Genomic DNA, 26,595 nt, shown 5'->3' on the forward strand with positions numbered 1-26,595 from the left:
ACTGCACATTTATTTAGCATATTTATATTAATGTTAAGGACTCTCATTGAACCAGCGTTTATCACACAGACAGTAATTCATAAAAATGTTGACATTTTCATTACATTTGTATTCTTATTTTACACTGTGCCTCACTGTAAAGGATTTCATAACTTAGGTTGCAAATAATTTAGATATGAAATGCCCTGTTTTCTCTATCATGACAATGTTAGGGCTAGGACAAGGGCCAGGGTTAGATTGAGCATGTCCATTTTGCTTGAAATTCAATATATTCCAAAATGTTACAAATATAAATAACATCTGGACAAATAGCCTTTCAAATCAAAACACCTACCATTAAGCCACAATTGATATAAATTATTTTTAAAAATCCAACTCAATAGTACTATTAAATGTGTCACTATATGTGTGTACCCACTGTATATAATATATTACATATATGATATATTATTATAATTATATATATATATATATATATATATATATATATATATATATATATATATATATAACATAATAATGTACTGTATATCATAACCACATGGTGGCACAGGAAGCAGGTTCACAACAATGCATCTAATAGATATGTGGCTCCACTGTAGGTGAGTTTTACTCAACACGTTTTGTGGTGGTTATTATAGTTTATTGCTCACATTTCCATAAAGGACAATATATGTGAAATGGTTTGAGCTGTAATGAAAAAAATCTTCGAGGTGAAAGTATGATCCTGCTCTGTGTGTTTATGCAAGTCTGTGTGTATGTGTGTGTGTGTGTGTGTGTGTGTGTGTGTGTCTGTGTGTGTGTGTCTGTGTGTGTGTGTGAGTTTGTGTGTGCGTGTGTGTGTGCGTGCTTGAGTTTGTATGTGTGGGTCCATGCTTGTGTGTGTGTGTGTGTGTGTGTGTGTGTGTGTGTGTGTGTGTGTGTGTCTGTGTGTGTATGTGGGTCTGCGTGTCTCTGATTGTATGGTTACAGCCATTGCCCCTTTTCCCAATTGCTGCGGCCACGCCTATGGGAGCCAGCATGAACACATGTCCACCTGCATCAAACGCAGCGTTATAAGAGCCACATCAGGTTGTCCCCGAATCCCAAAATGCTTTGCCACCATGTACGCTCCGCAGCGGGCCGTGCACGTTTCCTTTTCCTTCTCTCTGTTCTGCTTGAACACAGCTGTAGCGTGTGAACTGCAGGGCAGGTTTGACGTGGCCAGTTTGTTTCAAAAGGGAGACGTGATGATTGGGGGCATTTTCCCCATTTTCAACAAGCAACTGAGCAGCACGTCGACGTTTGAGAGGAAACCCCCTGAAGTCAGGTGTGACGGGTGAGTATCAGGAGGTGGCAGTCTTAGCCCAAATGTGTTTTTCTTACCCGGACTTCTTATCTTTTTTGCTTCCCAGATTTGACTTGCGTGCTTTCCGTTGGACTCAAGTGATGATATTTGCGATCGAGGAAATCAACAAAGACCCCAAGCTCCTCCCGAACATATTCCTTGGCTATAACATCCTAAACTCTTGTGCTTCTCCTACCAACACCTTACGAGCTGCTCTGACGCTGGTGAGCCGGCCCAAGGAGGAGACCAGATCCACTTCCCCCTGTCTACCCCCCATCACCGCCCTCATCGCCGAATCGGGATCGTCACAGTCCTTGGTTCTGGCCGGAACCTTTGGACCATTTGGTGTGCCCATAGTAAGGGAACGTCACCATAGAAAGGCTTAAAATTAGATATTCTGTCGATTCACTGATGATGTTCGGATAATGACTCTCTTTGTTCTTTGTTTATAGGTGAGTTACTTCTCAACATGTGCCTGCCTCAGTGACAGAACCAAATTTCCAACTTTTTTTCGGACGATCCCCAGCGACTACTACCAGGCTAAAGCCTTAGCCGCCCTGGTAGAACGTTTTGGCTGGCGCTGGATCGGAGCCCTACAGTCGGACAACGACTACGGCCGGAGCGGAGTCCTGGCCTTCAGGGAGGAGGTGGAAAAGCTCGGGGTGTGTGTCGCGTTCGTGGGGACGGTTCTGCGGACGTACAAGAGAGATAAAATCATGGCTGTGGTTGAAATGATCAAAGGTTCGACCGCAAAAGTCATTCTGGCTTTCGTTCCGGAGGGCGACCTTTACCCTCTGATGAAGGAGATCGTCAAGCAGAACATCACGGGCATCCAGTGGATCGCCAGCGAGGCTTGGATCACGGCCGCCCGGCCCTCCACGCCGGAGATATACCGCTCCTTCGGAGGAGCGATAGGGTTCGTGGTCCGAAAGATGTCCATCCCCAAATTGAGACCATTCCTCATGGGCCTTGGCCCTTATGGTGGCACAGCTTCGGCCTTTTTGAGGAATTTCTGGGAGGTGATGGTGGGCTGTAGACCCGCCGTACGTGGCCAAAGTTCAGAGGCACAGAGTGAAATGTGCACCGGAGACGAGTCGCCGCCGGATTCGGAGGATGTGTTTTTTAATGTCACGCAGCTCAGAGTGTCCTACAATGTTTACAAGGCGGTCTATAGCGTCGCACATGCCCTCCACCACTTGGTGTTCTGCCAACCGGTCGGGGGAGAAACAGGAAATCCTTGTTTGAACGTATCACAAATTCAGCCCAAAATGGTAAGAAATACGGGCGTTTTAGGCCATCTGACTTTCTCTGAAACTGTGTGCTGTAAATTGCATAAAGTCAGCCTGCTTCCTCACCATCTTCGCGCACCTCCGTTTTGCTTTCAGGTGAGTGATCAGCTCCAAAGCGTGAATTTCACCGATATGTTTGGAGACGCGGTGTTCTTCGACCAGAACGGGGACCCTCCCGCCTCCTACGACGTGATAAACTGGCAGATGAGAGACGGAAAAGTGCGGCACGTGACCGTGGGGCACTTCACCTCCGCTGCCGACAGATCCTACAAGCTCAGCGTCCGGGAAGACGAGATCGTCTGGAAGACGGGGAAAGGGGTAAACCGCGATCCGGCGAAGCTCTCATTGACTCTTGCATGTTCTCCAACTGCTCGGTGAAAATGTACAATACGCATTCGCTTGTTTTATTTTATCTTTCCTCAGGTTCCAACATCGGTTTGCTCCAATATTTGTCCGATGGGCACCAGGAAAGCACAGATTAAGGGACAGAGCATCTGCTGCTTTGACTGCATACCGTGTGCTGAAGGAACTATCGCCAACACAACAGGTAGTTAATCACTTTAAGGATATTTTGAGGAAGGAGTACTTTTGTCCAGCTCCCTCACAACCGTGTATAAAGGCATGAAATCCAGATAGAAAAGTGACATTTTCAGTTTATCTTTCTACAGGAGCCACGGACTGCACACCCTGCTCGCAGGAACACTGGTCCAACGAGAAAAGGGACGAGTGCATCCCCAAACCCCTGGAGTTTCTTTCGTACCCCGAGCCCATGGGGATCGCCCTCACCGTGGTGTCCCTGCTGGGCGCCTGCCTGTCGCTGTGCACCGTGTCCGTCTTCCTCCGCTACAGACAAACCCCCGTCATCAAGGCCAGCAACTTCGACCTGAGCTGCCTCCTGTTGCTTTCCCTCTTCCTGTGCTTCCTCTGTCCCCTGACCTTCATCGGCCGACCCACGGTCTGGACGTGCATGCTGCGACATACGGCGTTTGGCGTGACCTTCGCCCTCTGCATGTCCTGCGTCCTGGGGAAGACCATCGTGGTGGTGACGGCTTTCAAAGCCGCGTCGCCCGGAAACAAGCTGCTGGCCAAGTTCGGCCCCGCCCGGCAGAGGGCTATCGTTTGCTCCTGCACGTTGGTTCAGATCGTCATTTGTGTGCTGTGGTTGAAGTTCAGCCCACCGTTCCCGGTTTTGAGGTACGCCAATCGGAAGATCGTGCTGGAATGCGACACGGGTTCTGAGACGGCGTTCTACGCCGTGCTGGGCTACATCGGGATCCTCGCCGCCATCTGTCTGGTTCTGGCATTTCTCGCCCGGAAGCTGCCGGATAATTTCAACGAGGCCAAGTTCATCACGTTCAGCATGTTGATATTCTGTGCCGTCTGGATCACCTTCATCCCAGCGTACAACAGCTCTCCTGGGAAGTTCACGGCGGCTGTGGAGACATTTGCTATTTTATCGTCTGCGTTCGGCTTGTTGATTAGTATTTTTGCACCTAAATGTTACATAATATTGATTAAGCCACAGAAAAACAGCAAGAAGCATGTTATGGGGAAAATCTGAAGAAATGACACTGACCAATACTTTCATTTTATAATAATAATAATAATAATAATAATAATAATAATAATAATATTATTATTATTATTATTATTAGTAGTAGTATTAGTAGTAGTAGTATTATCATCATCATCATCATCATCATCATTATTATTATTATTATTATTATTATTGTTATTATTATCATTATTATTAATAATAATAATAATAATAATAATAATAATAATAATAATAATAATAATAATAATAATAATAATAATATTCGGATCACATTTTATTATCCCAAATTGTATCTTGTATCTTCCAAACTAATTAAGTACAATCATATTTATCTTATCTATAAGTAACTTGTTTTTATCAATACAAAGTATTGAATGTTCTGTAAGCTCTAAGCTTTAAGTGTAATTTCCTACTTTGTGTATAAGTGTACACAATGTATTCTACAAGAAACATTTAATCCTTTAAATGTGTGTTTTGGTGAGTGATGATGTTCCATGGTTTCATGTAATACTTGTGATATGTCATGTTTCATGGTTTCATGTTTCAAAACTATCATTACAATTTATATGAAAGACAATATAAATGCACTTTCTTAACCATTTGTTTAATGATCAACTAAATAAATGCTTTACATGAGAAGTCATCTTTGCTTTGATTCAAGTTTTTCATTAGTTATGTTGTCTGAATGGTGCTGGTGAGTCTGGGAACAGACAACGCTCTCTGACATACCACACCTTGGCTGGAGGGTGAATAAATAGGAAGAATTTTATTTTCTAGAACATGTCTCTGGCATTCAACATACAGTACAAACATACAAATACAAAATAAGATCCTAAGGCCCTGGGTGTGGCCTCCATTATATGCTCCAACCAAGGCAGAAGCTGGGTGGGGGGCATGCGAAAAAACACAGAAAAAACGACAGTCTGTTTAGCTTCATGGGTGGCAAAATCCCAGACCAATTTGGATTGATATAAAATTGGAAATTTAAATGGGTAAGTAAATAGTCGTCGTAAAAACAGTCAAAAGCTAAATCACATTTTTCATTTGAATAAGTTCAGGGGCTTTTGCAAGACAACCTGGGTGGCTCATGGATTCAATGCTTATTATGGATAGATTTTTCAATATTTAGTAAATAAATAAGCCTATACCCCCTTAACCATTTTATAACTTGCCAACATGCCACTTAAGTGCAAAAGCAATAAATCGTGTGTGTATAATACCACAAATACATATACAATTACCAATATGCTATAGTTCAAATCATCACTGGTCAAGACACAAAATATGCACAAGAAAATTAATTTATTTGTATTTTAGTAATTTCAAGGTAGGGTTTCAAATTGATTAATTAATCTAATTCAATATTACTGTAAAGTAGAATGGGATTCAGTATGGGGCTTAGATCTTAAATATTCACATTTGCATGAAAGAACTAATAAAAGCCCTTTTCCTTGTTTTTGTTATACACAAAGTAGACACATCATTGCCTTTCCTTTCACTTTCGCATCATGTTTTTCTTACTGTTTCTCTCGGGTTTCAACAGTAGAATGTAGCACTTGGGCGCAAAAATACACAACAGGAGACCAAAAGCAGAGGCCAGAATGGCGAAGATGTGCACGGCCACGGTGTATTTCCCCGCCGTGCTCACGTAGACGGGGATGAACGTTATCCACACCGCAAAGAAGATCAGCACGCTGAAGGTGATGAACTTGGCCTCGTTGAAGTTGTCCGGGAGCTTCCGGGCCAAAAAGGCCGTGAGGAAGCAGAGGCAGGCGAGGAGGCTGATGTAGCCGAGAACACACCAAAACCAAACCTCGGAACCGGGAGAGCACTCAAATACTAAGGTGGCGCTGAGGTAACCCGGGTTTCTGTTGGAGTGAGGAGGACTGGTGAGCAGCCAGACCAGGCAGATCAGCCCCTGAGTAGAGGAAAAATGGTACCATGTGTCATTACAAAATGATTTTGCACTCATTTACAACAATTCCAGCCGTTTCTACCTGAATTGCTGTGCACACAAGAACGCTCGCTCGCTGCTGGTTGGGTCCGAACCACTTCATGATGTCACTTCCTGGCAGCGCGCCCCTGAACGCCATCAGGACCACCACCGTCTTCGCCAGGAGACAGGAAATACAGAGGGCGAAGCTGATGCCAAACGCTGGGTATCGGACACGGCAGAGCCAATCAGAGGGCTCGCCGATAAACAGCAGGCCAATGAGAAAGCAGACGGCGAGGAAGACCAGAAGAAGGAAGCTGAGTTCCATGTTGTTAGCCCGAACCAACGGCGTCGCCCTGTGTTTAAAGAACAGAGCGAGAACGGCGAGAGAGGCGCAGGCTCCGAGGAGAGACACCAGACACAGGACGATGCCCATTGGCTCATGATACGACAGGAACTCGACGGACTTTGGGAGGCAAACGGTTCGGGCGTCGTTGGGCCACATGCTCCCGGGGCAGCGAGAACAGTCTAAAGAGTCTGTAGGGGGAAAACGGAAAGAGAAAGGGCGTTTAATTCCGAATCAAGTCCCACAGAGGATTCGGATGTCAGCCTGATAGAGCACACACCCGTTTGGTTGCTGACCTCGCCCTCAGCACAGGGGACGCAGTCGAAGCAGCAGACAGGTTTCCCTTTCCTCCGGGCGGCTCTGGTTCCTGCAGAGCAGCTCTCACTGCAAACGGACCGGACCACCTGCGAGGCCGCAGGAAGCCTCAGAAACACTGGTCTGATAGTATGCGCTGTTTTTATTATTATACCGTCATTCTACTGTTATTACACTAATATTATACTAACGCAACATATTAGCTATTAAACTTACCTCTATCGTTTCTGATATATGCATACACGAGCGCAGTGAAATAAGTATTTCCCCCCCTTTCTGATTACTTCTCTTTGTAATACTGAATGGTTTCAGATCCTCAGAAAAAATGTAATATTTGACAAAGGGAACCTGAAAAAACACTTTTTTTTTTAATTACCATTTCATTTATTCAATGGAAAAAATACCCAAACACCCATTACACCAATATGAAAAAAGTAGTTTCCCCCTTGAATGTAATAACTGGTTGTGCCCCCTTTAGCAGCAACAACTGCCAAACGCTTCCTATAATGTGATACTACTACTACTACTTCATTCATATTGCCGTATACCTTTTCATTGCGACAAATTTGAAATGAAAGAGGTAATCAAATACTTTTTCACTCCACCGTATCATGACTGAAGCTAGTGACTGTGGATTTAGGGAAAGAAAATCTTCAATCTTGCTGGCATTAAATGCATTTATTTTATACTCATTTAGAAAAGAAGTAAACATCACGTGTAAACTATCCACAAGCTTTACAACGAATAGCAGCAAATTCCCCATTGCGGTGATTAAAATTAAATTGAACAATCGAGGAGATAAACCATTCCACCTGACCAGTTGCGGAGAACGAACCTGCTGGCCGACATGCCACTGAATGGCCGAGCCGTTAATGACCAGGCTGCGGGCGTCGGTCGAGGAGGCGTCATAGAACCCGACTTTTACGAGCTTCAGGGAGCCATCGTCTCCCTTCTGCCAGTTCATAAGGTCATAGGAGGCGATGGGGTCGCCATTTTGGTCAAAGTCGACCGTCTCTCCCAGTGTGGAAAACCTAGCACGCCTCATGTAGTGAAGCAGCTACGAGAGAGAGAGAGAGAGAACAAAAGTTCACGCATGGGCTGGATATAGTACACCTGTCGTGTTTTTGCCGTTATTTTTTATTTCCTGTTATCGCTGAAACATTGTGAGTATGTCCTGTTTCAAACCCAGGCCCTCACCTGCCACGGTTTTACACTCTTAGGATTTCCACAGGTCCCGTTCTGGAAAGGCCCCTCTCCAGGTTTACAGTTTGTCATATCCTGCAGCGCATGAGCCACTAAGTAGATGGCTTTATACACGTTATAGGACACTCTGGGCTGGGAAACATCCGAGTAAGAGGAAAAGACATTGTCTAAATCCTCAGTCCCGTTGCAGGGCCTTCTGACTGATTGGTCCACCTTGTGCGAATGGGTGCTGATTGACCAATTCACTCTGCAGTCAAAGGTTTCTTCCCAAAACTCGGCCAGGAACGCGGACCCGTGGAAGTGGGACCGTCCCAGGCCGGACAGATGTTCATTTAACCCGGGAATGACGGCTCCTCGGATGGCGAATCCCAACGTTCCCGTCAGGATGTCGTCAAAATCCCGCCACAGGGATCGGGCCGTGGCCCAGGCCTCGCTGGCGATCCACTGCAGGCCGGTGAGATTTCGTCTGCGAAACTCTCCAAGAATGCCTCGGAGTATCGCATCTCCAGAAAAGTTAAGGATGACCTTGGAAGAGGACATCTGGAAAAAGAAAATCATAACTTTAATCTTTAATATAAATCACCGCAACATACATCTACGCAGATCGACTTTAGCCCTTAAAACGGGGCTTCATAAAGCCGTAAGGAAAAACCTGACCCGCGTTCACCTGAATCACATCCAGGAGGTCGGACAGCGCCTTGGGACTCAGCTCCAAGGGGTAGAAATGGACAAAGGCGGCACACACTCCGTACTGCTCCGACTCCTGTAGGAAGAGCTGGATGGCAAAGCGGGCGTAGTCCGACTCCGCCCCGATGACCCCCACCCAGGTCCAGCTGAAATGGCTGACCAGACGCACCAGGGCTCTGACCTGGAAGGTGTCGCTGGGCACGGTTCGCATGAACGTAGGGAACTGCCTCTGGCTGCTCAGGCAGCTGCAGGAGGAGAAATAGCTCACCTAGTGGACAGGAGACGGAGATTCAGGGTTGAAAGGGCTTTCAATGACATTCGTGTACATGTTCTTCATTTAAACATTGGTATGGTGTTTCAAAGACAATATAGTTTTGTTGAGAAACTCTGGGTGCTATGTAGTGTAAAATGGAGGTACGGTAAGTAAGAAAGTAAGGTGAGTCCAAAAACAGATCTCGATGGGCATTTTTTCGGCACTCTGGAAATCAACAGGAGGGGAGTTGACAAAAAAGTGATTTAAAGATTTAAAAAAAAAACTTACATTTAAAAAAAAGCCTATCAAACAGTTATTTATTTTTCAAATATGCATTATGCATATTTTTCTGAATTTGTTTTGATGTTTGTTCAGTTTGATCATGATTTCATTTCATTTCAAGTGGCATTAATATTTTGTGAACCTACAACATATCATATACTGTATATATGCGTGAAAAGTTTTATGCACTTTAAATGTTTCACAATATTTGTCTTAGACGGTAATTTCATATCTTCTGCATGAGTGTGTCAATATGTCTGCTGCACGACAACGACCCACAACAAACAGCCAGAGTCATAAAGAACTATGAGGGCCGATTTCAACATCCTCCAGTCAGTCTGGGATCACATGAAGAGACAGAAAACATTTGAGACCTGAGCCTGAATCCACGGAAGAACTGTGGCAAGTTCTCCAAGACGCTTGGAACAACCAACCTGCTGAGTACCTTCAAAAACCGTGCGCAGGTGTAGCGAGGAGAATTGGTGCTGTTTTAAAGGCTAAGGGCGGTCACACCAAATATGATCTGATTAAGGTTTTTTCTATTTACCGCACTTCGTGTGTCATTCACTTATAAATAAAAACTATAAAAATGTTCGTGGCATTATTTTTGAAAGCACCTTTATTTTACAGCATTTTTAACATGTGCCTGTAACCTTTGCACAGCGCTGTATATATATGTATATATTTTTTTCTTTCAATTTTAACAACTTAAATTTGCATCAATATTGGAACGAAAATAGCAAGAGTCCTATATTTCCCTATATTGTCCTGTATTTCCAATATTGCAAACGAGCTGAAATATAATATATCCTCACCACGGGGATGTGGAAGGAGCCCAGAGTTCTGAGAAGAGCCACGGTGACTCCCGAGGCAGCGTCTCCTACGATGACTGGGGAAGAAGACCTGTGGACGGCAGAGCAGCCTAAACGGGCACCATCCGTCCCAAAACCCTTATCTCCAGAGGCCGCCTGCGGCTGTCCGTTTACCAGAAGCAGAGCCCTTTTCAGCGACACGGGGACGTCGTTGTAGCTGTCCCTGATGTGAAACCCCAACCTCAGATTGGGCAGCAGGTCGCGGCGCTTGTTGATCTCGCCGATGGCGAAAATCATGGTCTGCATCCAACGTAGGGCACGAGGTCTGAAACTAAATACAGCAAAAGACACGCAGCACAACAATTTCCCATAATGCCAAGGAAAAAACACTCTTTAGGTATTATATAAGTATATATGTGTACATTGAAGCCTTCACTTACTACTTAAACGCGCTGATGTTTGGTTTTGTTTCATATGTTGGGATGGGAGACGCATGGCTGTTGTGTAGAGGAAACAACCCTCCCAAAACCACGTCTCCATCTTCATACAGACTGTTTGACTCTTCCTCCCCAACAAAAGCACACCCATTCTGGACGGCCGCCGAACCCTGAAATAAACAGACGCCCAGTACAGCGATAACCTTGGCAGTGAGGTACGCCATGACATACCGTGGGTTTTAAGGACTGCGACAAATCACCAACAATTAAATTTCCGAGAAGAAATCCTGAGAGACAAGCGAGGCTTCACACGCGTGGAATGGAAAGCACAATGACAATCCTTGAAATGTATTTATATACTTATAGAAAGCATTAATGAAAGGGGTCCGCCCAGATACGACCGGGGCTGCAGAAATGTCAAGGGAAAAGAAAAAAAAAAAAACATTCAAACATTTCCATTGTTGTTTTTGTTATTGTGTTTTATCGTGTGTTGTTGGATTTTGAAAATACGTTTTAACTTTGGAACAGCTGTTAATTTACTTCAATGGTTGGTTCGGCCTCGGACCACAGCCCAGAACCATCTTGCGTTCTTCAATTTTTTTTTAGCTTTAAGCACAAATTGTAGCTGTACACCACAATCAAGCAATCATTAGTTGTGTTACTGTTTTTATTATCAGTAGTAGTGTTTTTATTTTTGGTTATATTAGTAATAGGATGTGGTTTTAGGTGTTTGTTTTTTTTTGTCATTTAACCAAACCATTAACATTATCATCACCACAAGGGTGGTTATAAGTAAATGAATAATTGAATAGGTATTTATATGTATAAAATTTCCCTTTATTATTACACAATGAAACAATATTGCTAGCAATTTGAACAAACAAACCCAAAAAAAGCTTGAGAGCAAATAAAGCACAACTTCCAAATCAGAAACCCATTACGACCTCCAACTCCCTCCCAGGTTCACTTGGTTGGGTCCAAACAGAGTAAACATGAGAGGGAACATTATTATTATTATTATTATTATTATTATTATTAGAAATGGCAAAATAAAAAAATTAAAAAATACATTAAGTATACATCAAACAACCAAAACAAATCCTAATTTAGTTGTCAAATGCATAGAGCATAAAATATTAATTGATACAACAAACAAACGTATAGTATTTATATAGATACTTAAGGGCTGTTTACCTCACAAGTACTAGTACGTGTACATGTTTTATTATTTTTATTATTATTCTTCTTCTTATTATTATTATTATTATTGTTATTACAATTATTATAACTATTATTATTATTATTATTATTATTATTATTATTATTATAAGTAGTAGTAGTAGTAGTAGTAGTAGTAGTCGTAGTAGTAGTCTTTTAATATTATTAGTTTTAGTAGTAGCAGTAGTAGTTGTTGTAGTACCATTATTTGTATTAGTAAGTAGTAGTGATAGTATAGTATTACAGTAGTAGTGTAATTGGAAACAATAATAACATCGTTCCATTTACTGTATAATCAGTCGTATTTATTAGAATGAACATTTTACTGTACAAATTATGGGTTTCACATCAGTACCAATAACTCCAAAACTCTGTTCGTCATCATCAAGAATGTCATCATCGACAGATTAAGACGTGATATCAAAGATCCAATCCCGTGACGTGGGTTTTGCTTTTTAATGAGATGCAGAGGAAGAAATGAAGATGAAGATGAAGAGGTGGAGCAGACGATGCACTACTGTACATATAACTTGTTTGGTGCCGTACTCTTCCACTACGGGTGCAGAGGGGACACCAAGAAGAAGAAGAAGAAGAAGAAGAAGAAGAAGAAGAAGAAGAAGAAGAATGACTCTGTTATTCCTGCTGCCCTTGGTGAACCCTCTGTGCGTCCTCAGCTTCACACTCAGCTCCAAAACGGCCGAATTCTCGCCCCCGAGCGGCGCCTGCTCTCTGCAGAGCAGCTTCCAGCCGGGCTTTGCGACCGAGGGCGACTACGTGATCGGGGGAATCTTTCCTCTGCACTACAACCAGGAGATGCCGGACCTGGACTGCACCTACAGACCGCCCGCCGTTAAGTGCAATGGGTGAGTCTGATACGTCTGAAAAAGTATTGGAGTATTGAATTTGTTCATCATTGATGAAACTTAAGTTGGGGTCCCTGATTCCCTCAATAATAGACACCTACTACCATTCAAAATCAACAAGGTTTGAGGGTTACAAACCATTGCAACCCAAACCACATCAGTCGCATGCAAGATTTCAGTGAAGAACCTTCAAGTCTCTGATTCCTCCGTTTTTTTTGGTTGTTTTTTTCCCAATAAATCACCCTCCGTGATGGTAAATTATTGTGTGTCTATGGCAAAATGGATCGCTTTCCGCGTGTTTTCCATGTCAGTATGTCTTCTTTGTAGTGCTGCTTTGTATGAGTGCTATTTGATTTGTTGTTGTTGTATTTTTATGTTGTTGTGTCCGTCTCCTCTTGAGGAAAATAAAAAAAAGTATGAATCGTAATCGGAATCTGTGTGTGGGTCTGATTGCAGCTTTGATCCCAGGGCTTTCCGCTGGGCCCAGACCATGCGTCTGGCCGTGGAGGAGATCAACCAGAGCGATCGGTTACTTCCTAATCACACCCTCGGTTACAAAATCTTTGACTCGTGTGCATACCCTCTGACGGGCCAGCGGGCCGCTCTGGCCGTGCTCAATGGGCCGGAGGAAGCGAGGTTCCCCACCTGCGCCGGCGCCTCCCCGCTGCTCGCCGTGGTCGGGGAGTCCGGGTCGGCTCAGTCCATCGTGGTGTCGAGGATCCTCCAGCCCTTCAGCATCCCCATGGTATGGCTAATTCTGATATCTGAACAATAACGAAAAATAACCTCAGCGCTGATTTATTTTTCTCTTTCTATACCAGATCAGCTATTTCTCATCCTGTGCATGCCTCAGTGACAGAAGGAAGTACCCCACCTTTTTCAGAGTGATTCCCAATGATGACTATCAGGTGAGAATGTCCCCTGATAATGGGATTAAAAAAAACAAGGAATCATAGTAAAGTAAAAACATTTTGTCTGTGTATAAGAAAGGCATGGCAAGTTTATCTGTGTCACATGTTTCAACCAGGGGAAATGCAGCACTTTACACAGGACATAAAAGGCATTTGATAAGAAAGACTATCCAATTTCAATTTCAATTTCAATTTCAATTTGGAGATATTGAGGGATCCCACTCACTTCTCAGTGAATGACTTTCATCATCATTATTACATTATTTCTCAAATTATCAAGCTTGGACTACTACAAGAAATGATGGAATAATTCTCAAATAACTCTCAAAAATAACCCGAAACATATCTATAGATTCCTGTAACTCTACACAGCTTTGACTACACAGCTCCTCCTCAATCCAAAAGATTTTGCAGGCAAAACAACCTTGGATGGAGTCTGTCACGCCTGTTGTGATCTGACAAATTGTGTCCGTAAATGTGAGGTAATTTAAAGTATAAAACATTTAAACTTAGCTGCTATATACGACATAATGCTAAGTACCTAGATTCATGATTCAATATTCAAGATTCAAGATTCAAAAGGTTTATTCGTCACATACATATACATACGTTCATACATATATGCAGTGAGGTTCAGAAGTGTATAAGATCACATACAAACCTAAAAAAGTGAAAACATTTTTTTTCCCTGCAATGCAATAGAAATCTGTCTTTCAATCTTCTAATAAATCAGATAGGATTAAAATCTTCAGTACTGTGTTTCAGGTGAAGGCCATAGCTCAGCTGCTGCTGCGTTTCGGCTGGACCTGGGTGGGCTTGGTGCGGGGGGACCATGAATACGGCCGCTTCGCCGTCCAAGGTCTGCTGAGGGAGTTGCATGGGACAGGAGTGTGCGTGGCCTACCAAGAGACCATCCCACTGCTCTACAGTCGCCAGAGGGCGCTGGAGATCATGCAGGTCGGTACAGGCAGAGGCTCAAGAGATTCTTACAGTCCAAAGGAAAAATATGAGTCTGTTTTACAGTGTGCAACTCTCATTTGACTCCCATCAAATTTCTATTTAATCGTGGTCTTTGCTTAACATATTCCCTTGTGTACTGTTTGTTGGGCTTGGTCCTCATTTTTGCCCATCGTTGTAGTCATTCACTGATCAACCATGTATTTTATGGTACCATGTATTTTATGTACTTTTCTTAATGAACTCAACTCAACTTAACTTATGCCCCAGGTAGATCTATATCCTGATAATCATGCTAAAAATTACGTATACCTTGTTTTCTGTGCATCGGTGATCCATTTATCAAGACCTGTGGGTGTACAGAACATTAGCATGTCTATTTATCTATGAATCCTCCCTGCTCATCCTCCTTGGAGGTGATGCAGAGCTCCGGGGCCAAGGTGGTGGTGGTGTTTTCAGCCGAAGGGGAGATGACCCCCTTCCTGAGGGACTACATGAAGCTCAACATCACAGGGATACAATGGGTGGCCAGCGAGGCCTGGGTCACGGCCTCAGTCTTCACGGGGAGTGAGTACTACCCTTACCTGGGAGGCACGATTGGCTTCGGAATCAGAGAGGGCCACATCCCGGGGCTAAGGAGCTACCTGCAAACGGTGGACCCTCAGAGGTATCCCTCGAACCCCCTGGTCCAGGAGCTCTGGGGAGCCCTGTACGGCTGCTCTTCTCCATCGCTCAGCTCCTCGCGGCCGCCCTGCTCAGGGCAGGAGACTCTCCTGGAGCAGCATTCAGCCTACATGAACACCTCCAGCCCCAGAGTAGCCTACAATGTCTACAAGGCGGTGTACGCGATTGCTCATTCCCTGAACAACCTTCTCCTCTGTCAACCGGGTAACGGGCCCTTCCACAACAACTCCTGCGCTCAAAGCAGCAACATTCATCCCTGGCAGGTATATACCATCCAAATATCGATCATATCGCTTTCTTGGTAAAAACTGACAATTGCCGTGTATTTCACGCTGTCTGTTTGTTTGTTTTCCAAGCTTCAACACTATCTCCAGGAGGTGGCGTTTAGTATTGCCGGGGAAAAAGTCAACTTTGACCTGAAGGGCGACTCCATCCCTTACTACGACATCATCAACTGGCAGCGAGGCCCCGGCGGCAATGTTGAATTTGTCAACGTGGGGTTGTTCGACGGAACCAAGGCCGCCGGAGAAGAGCTGGTGATTGAGAACAAGAAGATAATCTGGGCAGGCCACCAGAGCGAGGCAAGCAGATCACATTGTGTATTTACCCACATCAGATGCCAACTGTTGAGGATTTGTACGGTGAGGTGGAGGTAAGTCAGGGCAACCTGGACGCGAGGGGTTGAATTGGGTTATGGGCCCGTTTCAGACTTACACAAGGAAACTAGGATGTGTTTGCTAAATAGTGTATGCTTTTCACCTTCTTTTTTCCCTGGCTGCATTTTTGGGGGGAAGGGAAATAAAACGGTCAAACGGAACGTTACCAGCTGGTTGTATGTTTGTTCCTAGGTCTTGGCGTCTGTATGCAGTGGCAGTTGCGGTCCAGGATCCCGGAAGGCTGTCCGTCATGGGGAGCCTGTGTGCTGCTTTGACTGTGTACCATGTGACAGTGGGAAGATTAGTAATCAGACAGGTGACTGAAACTAAGTAGACAAGGCCATTCCATGTCTATTTTCATGGTTCATGGTTTAAGTGATTAATTATGTATTAACATGTATTCAAATGAGCAGTCGTGTATTTTTTTATTTAACCAGTGTTTACAAATATTTGGAAACATAGGCATGAAATCGTCCAAGACCTTGCGCCCCGCCCCTGACATATCTGCCAATCTGGGTCCCCGATTTGGGAATGAAATCAAAGATAGATACAGAAAGAGAGATGTACTTATTGATTTGATTATATGATTTCTTATTCCTTCAGATGTCATAGACTGCACAGCTTGTCCTCAGGACTTCTGGTCGAACTCAGAAGGAACCGCGTGCATCCCCAAACAGGTTGAATTCCTGACCTATGACTCTTTGGGCATCGCCCTCACGGCGATATCCGTGGTGGGAGCCTGCCTGACCGTGGCCGTGCTGGCAGTCTTCCTGCACCACAGGAACACCCCCATCGTCCGCATCAACAACTCGGAGCTCAGCTTCTTCATCCTGCTCTCGCTGACGCTCTGCTTCCTGTGCGCGCTGGTCTTCATCGGCGAGCCGACGCCCTGGTCCTGCATGCTGCGCCACACGGCCTTCAGCATCACCTTTTCCCTCTGCATCTCCTGCATCCTCGGCAAGACGCTGGTGGTGTTGGCCGCCTTCACCGCCACCCGGCCGGGCAACAACGTGATGAAGTGGCTGGGGCCCCGGCAGCAGAGGGCCATCATCTTCAGCTGCACGCTGGTGCAGGTTGTGATCTGCGCCGCCTGGCTGCTGGACGCCCCGCCCTCCCCGTCCCGAAACACCAAGTACCAGCGCTCCAAGATCATCCTGGAGTGCAGCGTGGGCTCTGACCTGGCCTTCTGGTGCGTCCTGGGCTACATCGGCCTGTTGGCCTGCCTGTGCTTCGTGCTGGCCTTCCTCGCTCGCAAGCTGCCGGGGAACTTCAACGAGGCCAAGTTCATCACCTTCAGCATGCTGATCTTCTGCGCCGTGTGGCTGGCCTTCGTCCCCGCCTACGTCAGCTCCCCAGGGAACTACGCCGACGCCGTGGAGACATTCGCTATCCTGGCCTCCAGCTTCGGCTTGCTGTTCTGCCTGTTTGCCCCAAAATGCTTTATTATTCTACTGCGACCAGAGAAGAATACCAAGCAACATTTATTGGGAAAAGAAAAGAAGTGACATGCAGAAAGTAAACTGTTGATGAGAATTTGACATTTTTATATGATCAACAATGAATAATAATTTTGAATATTGACTATTAATGAAATGCCTTGCCAAATATGATCTTGTTCAATATGATTTGGGATGAGGAAATGTGGAGTCTTTCAAGCTTGCACTGGGAGACATAGTACTAGATGCAACCTTTCTAAACTATCTGGTTCCAGATTTTAATAAAACACATTTCTATGTTTAGTGTTTTACTGGTTCAAATAAAACAACATGTATAAAACAAAGAATTCTTCAAGAATTTGCTCAGAACAACCATATACTTATACATGTATACAATAACCAATATTATTACAAAATATTTATGAAATATATGTAATTTAAGTACACAATTCTATTCCGGTTCCCGTAATTTCGCAACTATCTGAAATTTTAATGTATGAAGTGTGTTCATAGTGAAAAACGAAAATGACAGCACAATAAATATAACAGTAAATATAATAGAATATCACTGCAATAATACCTCTTTATTTCATATGATAATAACTATATTACATATTTATTGTCAAAATAAATTTTTTTACAATAAATATGTTATTGTTCTTCATTTAGTTGAACTTGAATTGCAATTTCACTCATTCACTCAAACTCAAGCATATTTGAATTTACTGGTGTAAATTATATTTATTATATTATTAGTTATATTATTTGCATGCATCATTTAGAATTTACTATGCTCAACTTGTGATTATTGAAATGACTTTGATTACCAATAAACTCAAATGGATATCCTTGACATTACAGTATTTTAAGAAAAGTGTGATTTCTCTTTAAGTGCTGTTTCTTTCGAGAAACACGAAGAAAGAAAATGACTCTCAACAGTCATTCCTTTCTTGACATTCCTCTCTGGCCGGAGTAAAACAAGGTAACAATTCAACACAAAGACGCACAACAACAATCCAAAATGGAGGCCAAATCTCCATGGCCCCGGTGAACTTCCCGGGGGAGCTGACTTGCGTGGGGATGAAGGCGATCCCTAACCCTAACCCTAACCCTAACCCGAACCCTAACCCGAACCCTACCTAGGGGGCGGTACTGCACACGATGAGCGTTCTTTGATGGGAGGGACTGACCGGCTTCAGGGACCCGGAGGCCGCTACGGTGGCCCGGAAGGCCAGCGGCACCACAATGGTCTTGACCAGGAGACAGGAGAGGCAGAGCACAACGCCGTGGGCAGTGCAGAGCAGCAGTGGGGTTTCCCTGGACAGCTGGCCTGCCGACTGGCTGGCAGGCAGGGGTCCCTGTAAAGGGAGACGGGAGCCTAGAAAATAAGAGGCCTTAAGGTGGAAAAGCACACAAAGTTGTATTTTTAATTTCATGTCTCAAGAAGACATTACATTCATTTATATTTTTAGACAAGAAAGATTGTTTTGCAGAAACGGGTGCATGGCAACTCAATACCAACTCGGGGCGAACATGATGGACAACTCATTGACATGAGACATCACTTGCACAACAAAATAACTCAAATTAGAGACAGTAGAAAAGAAGGAAGATAATACTGCAGACACAGAGCAGGTCTTGGATGCCATAATTCCATATATATCATATAATGCGTAGTGTTATGATTCCTTTACATTAAAATTAAATCAAAAAGGCTACCAAAATGTGGCGTTATGTGGTTTATTAAGCTATAAAATTATCATGAAAAATGACTTCACAAAGACATGGCACCACCCATTTTAGGAGGAACAGAAAATAAACCACATTAACTTTAACTGACCAGTCTCATAAGGATTGGAGTTCTTTGTCAGACACATTTACGTCTGTCTTCATTTTTTAAAAAGGACACAATCAGACAAACTTCTTTCTGATAAATGGGATTTGTTTCATCATGAAAATATATGAGAAATTAAATGAACATGAGATAAAGAAAAAAACAGTAACACATGATAAAGAAAATAAGCAAATGAATACAGGATTTTTAATGGTGACAAAACCTTGACTCAGGGACAAGCGTGAGGTAGGAAGTTACGTGACTCCCTCATTTAAGAATAATAGCGGCAAGACACACGCTGAGGGCAGTTCACTTCTCTAAAAGGGCAATCAAATTAATTTGACATCGACTCATATCATGAAAAAGGGTGGAGGGCTCTGCCTGGCATGCTGGAGAGTCCAGGTGGAAGGTTTCAGTGGATTTTACCAAAGTTTTTGGGCGGCGTCGTGTCCACCGCGACCGCTCACCGTACCGTCGCGCTGTCTGCCGGGGATTTCGGCAATGCCGTGTGGGAGTCCAGTTGCCGGTTGTCTCCAAGGCGAATGGGGATGGGTCCTGACCGCGGCCGTGCGACCACTTCCGGTGGTCGGATCAGGCGGGGGAGCCGCGGATTGGGCAATGATGATGTCCGGGCCGTCTGGCAACGGCTCCTATGTTCTTCTGAGGTTTTGGCTGAACGTCGAATAAACTCATCTGAAACCACCAGGCTGGGCGGAGCCCAGAGAGGGGGCCAGAGGAGAAGCAGTCACAGGGTGTCTATATGGCTGCGGGACTGGTGGGGGGCCGCAAGACCAATAAATATACTATATTGTAGTGCATGAGGTCAGAACTATATCGTAGTGCCTCCGAGCAGCGGTTTTCCGCTGCTCGGAGGCACTACGATATAGTTCTGACCTCATTCACCAGAACTAACTGGGACAAGCCCCGTGCATTCATCGGTGGACCATCAGCACAACACCCTCCTGGTTACATCCTTCTCCTTTCCTCTCCTTTACTGCCACAGCTGTCACCAAGAGGAAGAGGCCACGCGCCGTCATCGCCGTTCCATATAGCACTGACTAAATGAATCATGTTTTGTCAAATACATGCCGTCGCTGTCGTCCGATGTTTCTACTTTTATGATTTGCCAGGTACGGGACCAAAAACACGGTAAGATTGTTCCACCAAAGAGGGGGATTGGTGGCGGACAGAGTTATTGAAAGCAAAAAAAAAAAACGAAAAAAAACTTTGATTGGAAGAAAGTCACGGCAACATTTATTACATGTTCGTAATAAAGCATGGTATATATAAAAAAGACGAAACTTCAATAATTTGCATCAGAGTCTCATCTGGACCAATCAGAATGAAGAATGAAGGCAGCAGACAGGGGGAAGCATTTGATATTAATGAGATAACAACACATTAATTATATAATATGCATTTCAGATGCATAGACTTGAATCACAGTCTAATATCTCACGTATAATGTATCTTATCTTATCTTACATTTAGTAATTAGCATTTATGTTACATGAGTTAATTGAATGTGCATACATGTGAGGTAAAAGTCATTTCCAAAAACCTGTCATGTAAATCAATTGCCCCTTTCCCTCGTATTGTTTGACAGGTTGCACAACATACAGTACTTTTGTCTTTCAGAACATTAGTAATTCAGAATACACTATGTGAGTAAATCCTTACACTCGTCCACTATGGTTTAGTACGCTACTGCTACCTAGTGGATAGATACTATAAGTCCAGAATGCATGCTTGGGTCCACAGTCACAGCAAATGCACTGAGGCTGCAAGGGCTTTAAATTACTCTTATCAAGTGCTTCTTTTAGGTTTTATAATCATTTTTTCACCAAGGCATGGTCTATCCGAGGTACGGCCTATGCATTTTTGGAACCAGCTGCTTTAAAGGGATTTTCCACCAAATGGGATAGATGGAAATAAGCATTGACCCTCAGGAAGCCTGGAACTATTCAATATCCCATCACCTGTCAGGCATGAGTAGATTATGACATTCTCAGTATGAGATTTCCACCAAATCTCATGCGGCCCACGGCCACTGTTAAATACCCATGGCGAGTACGCAACAGCCTTTCAAGATGTAAATTTCCCTTTGTGTTCTCCAGAAAACAAGTAAAAAAAAAAAAAATCTAATAATAAACTTGAAAGGAAACCTAGGGAGATTCAGCGGGGCGGGTGTGATAACGCTTAAACAATGACGTAAATTTGGCTGGAGTGGGTGGTGTTAACCTTCTCTATAAAATTATACGAACGATGCAGAGCTCTTATCGAAATGGTTAACAGAGTGGAGGAGTTATGACGTCCGCTCCCACCAGATACATCTTCTGTGTCCACTTTACATTGTTGATTTTTCCTTCCTACTTTGTGTCGTTCTCGCTCTCCTCTTTTTGCCGCTTGCAGGAAAAGTACAACCTCAACGGGATGTCAAAGTCTGGGGACATAATCTTTGGTGGACTCTTCAAAATCCACATCTCCTCAAAGTTCCCGCCGACATTTTTCACCTCAAAGCCAGAGCAGCCCCACTGCCAAGGGTGAGAGGGAAGAACTTTTCATCTCGTTGGATGCAAATATTTTAATATTATGATGATGATGATTGTTGTTAATTATTATGCTTGTGATTATGATGATTATTATTTTCTATCATGTTATTATAATTATAATTATAATTATTATTATTATTATTATTATTATTATTTTATTTATTTTTTTTATTATTATTATATATTTAATTTTTTTTCAATACATTTAATATTATGAAAGAAATCAGGCCATTTTGGTTGTTTGTGTTCAGGGTTCTGCCAGGCCAAGATGATGGCATTTGCAATATTTGATTCTCATTGTTGTGATTGTTAGTATTGTTATTATTATTGTTATTATTCTTTAATGCCATGTTGGATGTTAGTTTTGATACCTTAGGATTCCGCCGTGCCCTGACCATGGCGTTTGCCATAGATGAGGTCAACAGAGACTCAAAGCTGCTGCCCAATGTGACGCTGGGATATCGGCTGTATGATAACTGTGCCACACTGGGAGTGGCGTTCCATGCCGCCCTGTCCCTGAGCAGTGGAAGAGAAGAGACATTTCAACTGGACGCGAACTGTCGGGGTTCCCTGCCGGTGCTGGGGATTGTGGGTGATTCCACCTCCACAAATTCTATTGCCATCTCCAGTGTCTTGGGGTTGTACAGAATGCCCATGGTGAGCGTGCCTTCTTCAACCGTCACAGGTCAAAATGATTGAAAATGTGTTTCATTTCATGAGCATTATTTTCACATGTCTTTCCCAGGTGAGTTATTTTGCCTCGTGTTCCTGTCTGAGCGACCGAAGCCGCTTTCCCTCCTTCTTCAGGACGATCCCAAGCGACGCCTTTCAGGTGAAACTATGTCAGAAAATTGCTTCAAAATCTGTGACAACTACGTATTAGCAGCATAATGGCGGTCTCAGATTGCGCTTTTGAGAGGAAAGACTGGAATGTCCTCTGTGAAACCTGTTGTGATGGTTGAGGAAGCGGAACTACCTGCAGCCAAGGCCCAAAGTTCTTCCTATTTCACTTTTTCTCTCCACTCAGGTGCGATCCATGCTTCAGATCCTGAAGCGGTATGGGTGGACCTGGGTGGGTCTCCTGGTTGGTAACGATGACTACGGTCTCTACGCTGCCCGGTCCTTCCGGCTAGAGATGGCTCAGTCTGGAGTAGCCTGTCTCGCCTACGTGGAGTCTCTGCCCTGGGTACAGAACCCAAAAGAAATTCAGAGGATTGCCAACGTGATAAATAAATCCACGGCTCGTGTGGTCATCGCGTTCGCCAACGCTGGATACATGATTCCACTAACGGAGGAGGTGAGGCTGAAATGCACCTTTACTTAAGCGGTATATGGTTTTGAAGATGAGAAAGGAAATAAATGCCATCCTTCTACACGTGTTACCGCAGTCTCCTCCCTCCCCCCAAATGTATTGATTTGTTCATTTACAGATTTTTTTGGGGGGCGCCCAGTAGTCTCATTAAAATGAAAAGTCTTGTAAAAATGAACCTATTAAAGTGAGGCGATGGAAATGGAAATGAAAATGGAGAGATGGTTTCAGGCAAAGAGTTCCATTACAAATAACATTATGATTCCTTTTTTAACCATCACACACTTGACTTTAAATCAACATGCATAACATTTGTCTTCGATATATAGTGGATAATACTATTTTGTCAATTATTTAACAAGCTCTTATTATTATTGTTATTATAATTGATAATAATAATCATCATCATCATCATCATTTTTCAATGAAGTTCCTTTTTGTAATAATCATTATCATAATCATAATAATACAATACAATTACAATTATTATATACACTCCTCTCCCAGATAATAAGGCAGAATGTGACAGGTCTGCAGTGGATTGCCACTGAAGCCTGGATAGCGTACTCTGATCTCCTGATCCCCCGCCTCATGCCTTACCTGGGAGGCACTCTGGGCATCGCCATCCGCCGGGGAGAGATACCAGGGCTCAGGGAATTCCTGCTGGGAATACACCCAGGCGGAGAGAGCCAAAACACATTTAATATTGTGAGATTTTTTTACTTTTCTTCTTGTTTTCCTCCTCACTATCAAACAATCGACCAACGATAAAGAACAGTTATATTGTGATTATTGTCATGCAAATATGAAATTATATTCTAAATGTATTTATTAGACTTGAATATACATAACAGTGGTTCACCAATTAACGACATGAGCAGCATCACGTTTCAAAATATTTACTGAGACAGTTATATCAACCCAGATTGTGTATGTGTGTGTGTGTGTGTGCGTGTCCCACACAATGTAACTAAGTAAAAAGTACATGACTTTCTCCACAAATAAGTAGAAGTAAAGTCAAAGTAAAAGATATTTTTCAGAAAAGTATAACTTCTTCAGAAGATGACTGCAGCGCATGTTATTAGTTACTTACCACACAAATGACTCTGCTCCACCTTACTCTCTCTCTTAGGTGAAGCAGTTTTGGGAGGACTTGTTTGAGTGCAGATTTGCCCCCGCTCCGCCCGGGTGGGTGGACACCGGTGGAAGACTGTGCACGGGAGAGGAGCAGCTACAGAACGCTGACACGGCTTTGCTGGACACAACAGACCTCAGACCAGACTATAACGTGTACAAGGCCGTGTACGCCCTGGCACACGCCCTCCATGCCATGCTCGAGTGTGTGCCAGGAAGTGGACCTTTCGCTGGACAAAGCTGCTCCGATCTGGAGAAACTTGAGCCGTGGCAGGTGTGGTCTTGATTGATTATGTACTTATAATACACCAAAACCTTCTTTGTTTAGAAGTGAACTGTAAAAGGATGGAGAAAAATTATGACTTTGCTCCTTTCATCCCCACACTTAGCTTGTGTATTACTTGGAAAGCGTCAACTTCACGACGGGCTTCGGTGATCAGGTGTCATTCGATGAGAACGGTGACGTTCTGCCGATCTATGATGTGATGAACTGGCACGTGCGTCCCGATGGAAGCACGGATGTTCGGCATGTGGGAGAGGTTAAAATCTCCCCTTCCAAAGGTGAAGAACTCACGCTCCATGAAGACAGAATCTTCTGGAATTTCAAACCCGAAAAGGTCTGCTCACCACCACCTCACGTTTGCTCCCGACCAGTGTGCAGGTCATCATAATAATGTCAATTAGAATGGATTCAGGTAAAAGGCTTTCTCCCATCCTAGCCCCCCAGGTCGGTGTGCAGTGAGAGCTGCCCCGCTGGAACCCGCATTGCGAGACGGAAAGGAGAGCCCGACTGCTGCTACGACTGCGTCCCTTGCTCAGATGGAGAATTCAGCAATGAGACTGGTGTGTATACACAAATACCCAATAATGTCGATAATCCTCAGAGAACAGTGATTATAATTTCCACGTCTCTTTTCTCTGATATCTTCTCTGTAGACGCCACAGAGTGTACCAGTTGTCCAGAAGACTTCTGGTCCAACCCCCGGCGTGATCAGTGTGTGCCGAAAAGCATCGAGTTCCTCTCCTACGAAGAGCCTCTGGGTATATCTTTGGCAAGTGCCTCGTTGCTGGGCACACTTATCAGTGCAGTCGTCTTCGCGATATTCACCCTACATCGTGCCACACCGGTGGTTCGGGCCAATAACTCAGAGCTGAGCTTCCTACTTTTACTGTCGCTCAAGCTCTGCTTCCTGTGCTCATTGCTCTTCATTGGATATCCAAGTCTGTGGACCTGCCAGTTGAGGCATGCAGCATTTGGGATCAGCTTTGTGCTGTGTGTGTCATGTATTCTGGTGAAGACAATGGTCGTGCTCGCCGTGTTCAAGGCCTCCAAACCTGGCGGCGGGACCAGTCTGAAGTGGTTTGGGGCCATGCAACAGAGAGGGACTGTTCTAGCTCTCACTTTAGTCCAAGCCTCCATCTGCACAGCCTGGCTTGCGTCCTCCTCTCCAACTCCTCACAAGAACACTATTTACCACAATGACAAGATAGTCTATGAGTGTGTCATAGGGTCCACGGTGGGTTTTGGAGTTTTGCTGGGATATATTGGCTTTCTGGCCATTCTCAGCTTCCTGCTTGCATTTCTGGCAAGGAATCTTCCAGACAACTTCAATGAGGCCAAGCTCATCACCTTCAGCATGCTGATCTTCTGTGCTGTTTGGGTGGCCTTCATCCCTGCCTACATCAACTCACCTGGAAAGTATGCAGATGCAGTGGAGGTATTTGCCATTCTGGCCTCCGGTTTTGGGCTGTTGGTCGCACTTTTTGGACCAAAATGTTATATAATCCTGCTGAGACCTGAGAAGAACACTAAGAAAGCCATCATGGGGCGAGGTGTTATCAAAACATAGAGACAGCAATTCAATGTGTACATTTATGGTCGTCTTAATTTCTAGCTGATTCTATTTGATAGTTAATGGTATAGTCACACAATTTAGGCTTTGTGTTTAAAACAAATGTAAAATAAAAAATTATAATTTGCAATTCATCTTTTGTGTTTGTATTTCAGTTTCACAGTGCTTTTGCCAGTAAACACCCTAAACTCGCATGGATTCCTAAATGTTGATTGAGGGAACCTATCTCCCAAGTTAACAAGTTGTACAGCACGTCACAGCACAATTTTTGGATGTAATAAGGACTTGGTGATTATAAAATGTCAATAAAATGAGACTTAAAGCACTTGCAAGGGCTATACACTATCAGATTGTTGAGGAATCAGGGGAATTTGCCAGACCAGGCGACATGATCCTTATTTCCGCCGACATCTTTAGTACAAACTAGACTAAACGTCTACAAAATGGCTAAGTACACTACCGCCACCTAGTAGGCAGTTTGTATTTTACCACCACCTAGTGGATAGCTTCCATAAGTACTGAACTCTTTCTTTGTTCAGATATTTAACTAAAAAACAGTCATTTGATGAAATTCAGGCACCTCCCATTGCAGAGGCATATAAATGCTGAAATGCAGTCTCAAATTCAATATAGTTCGTAACAAATAGCCCAGTCCTTGAACAGGTCTATAATTCTATAGCTCTATAATTATTCACAAAATTCTACTGCGGCTCAATGAATAGAAAATTACACACACACACACACTG

General features: G+C 43.8%; 1 protein-coding gene across 1 annotated transcript; it reads left to right on the top strand.

Moving 5' to 3' along the window:
* Positions 1-1,103: 1,103 nt before the first annotated feature.
* On the top strand, positions 1,104-25,846 carry LOC307234806 (uncharacterized protein; the record flags this gene model as incomplete). Its single annotated transcript, XM_080006670.1, has 29 exons — positions 1,104-1,309; positions 1,395-1,683; positions 1,780-2,598; positions 2,713-2,934; positions 3,040-3,163; positions 3,285-4,051; positions 5,827-5,946; positions 6,292-6,589; positions 6,761-6,897; positions 8,225-8,425; positions 8,799-8,899; positions 12,335-12,523; positions 12,980-13,268; positions 13,345-13,431; positions 14,200-14,391; positions 14,808-15,338; positions 15,432-15,656; positions 15,924-16,047; positions 16,335-17,232; positions 21,119-21,125; positions 21,414-21,544; positions 21,916-22,210; positions 22,299-22,385; positions 22,581-22,850; positions 23,370-23,570; positions 23,995-24,270; positions 24,386-24,613; positions 24,716-24,839; positions 24,933-25,846. The coding sequence occupies 29 exons, from the start codon at positions 1,104-1,106 to the stop codon at positions 25,844-25,846; spliced, it is 8,352 nt and encodes a 2,783-aa protein (XP_079862796.1).
* Positions 25,847-26,595: the final 749 nt, after the last annotated feature.

Source organism: Zeus faber (assembly GCF_960531495.2).
Source record: "Zeus faber genome assembly, chromosome: 9".
NCBI lineage: Eukaryota > Metazoa > Chordata > Actinopteri > Zeiformes > Zeidae > Zeus > Zeus faber.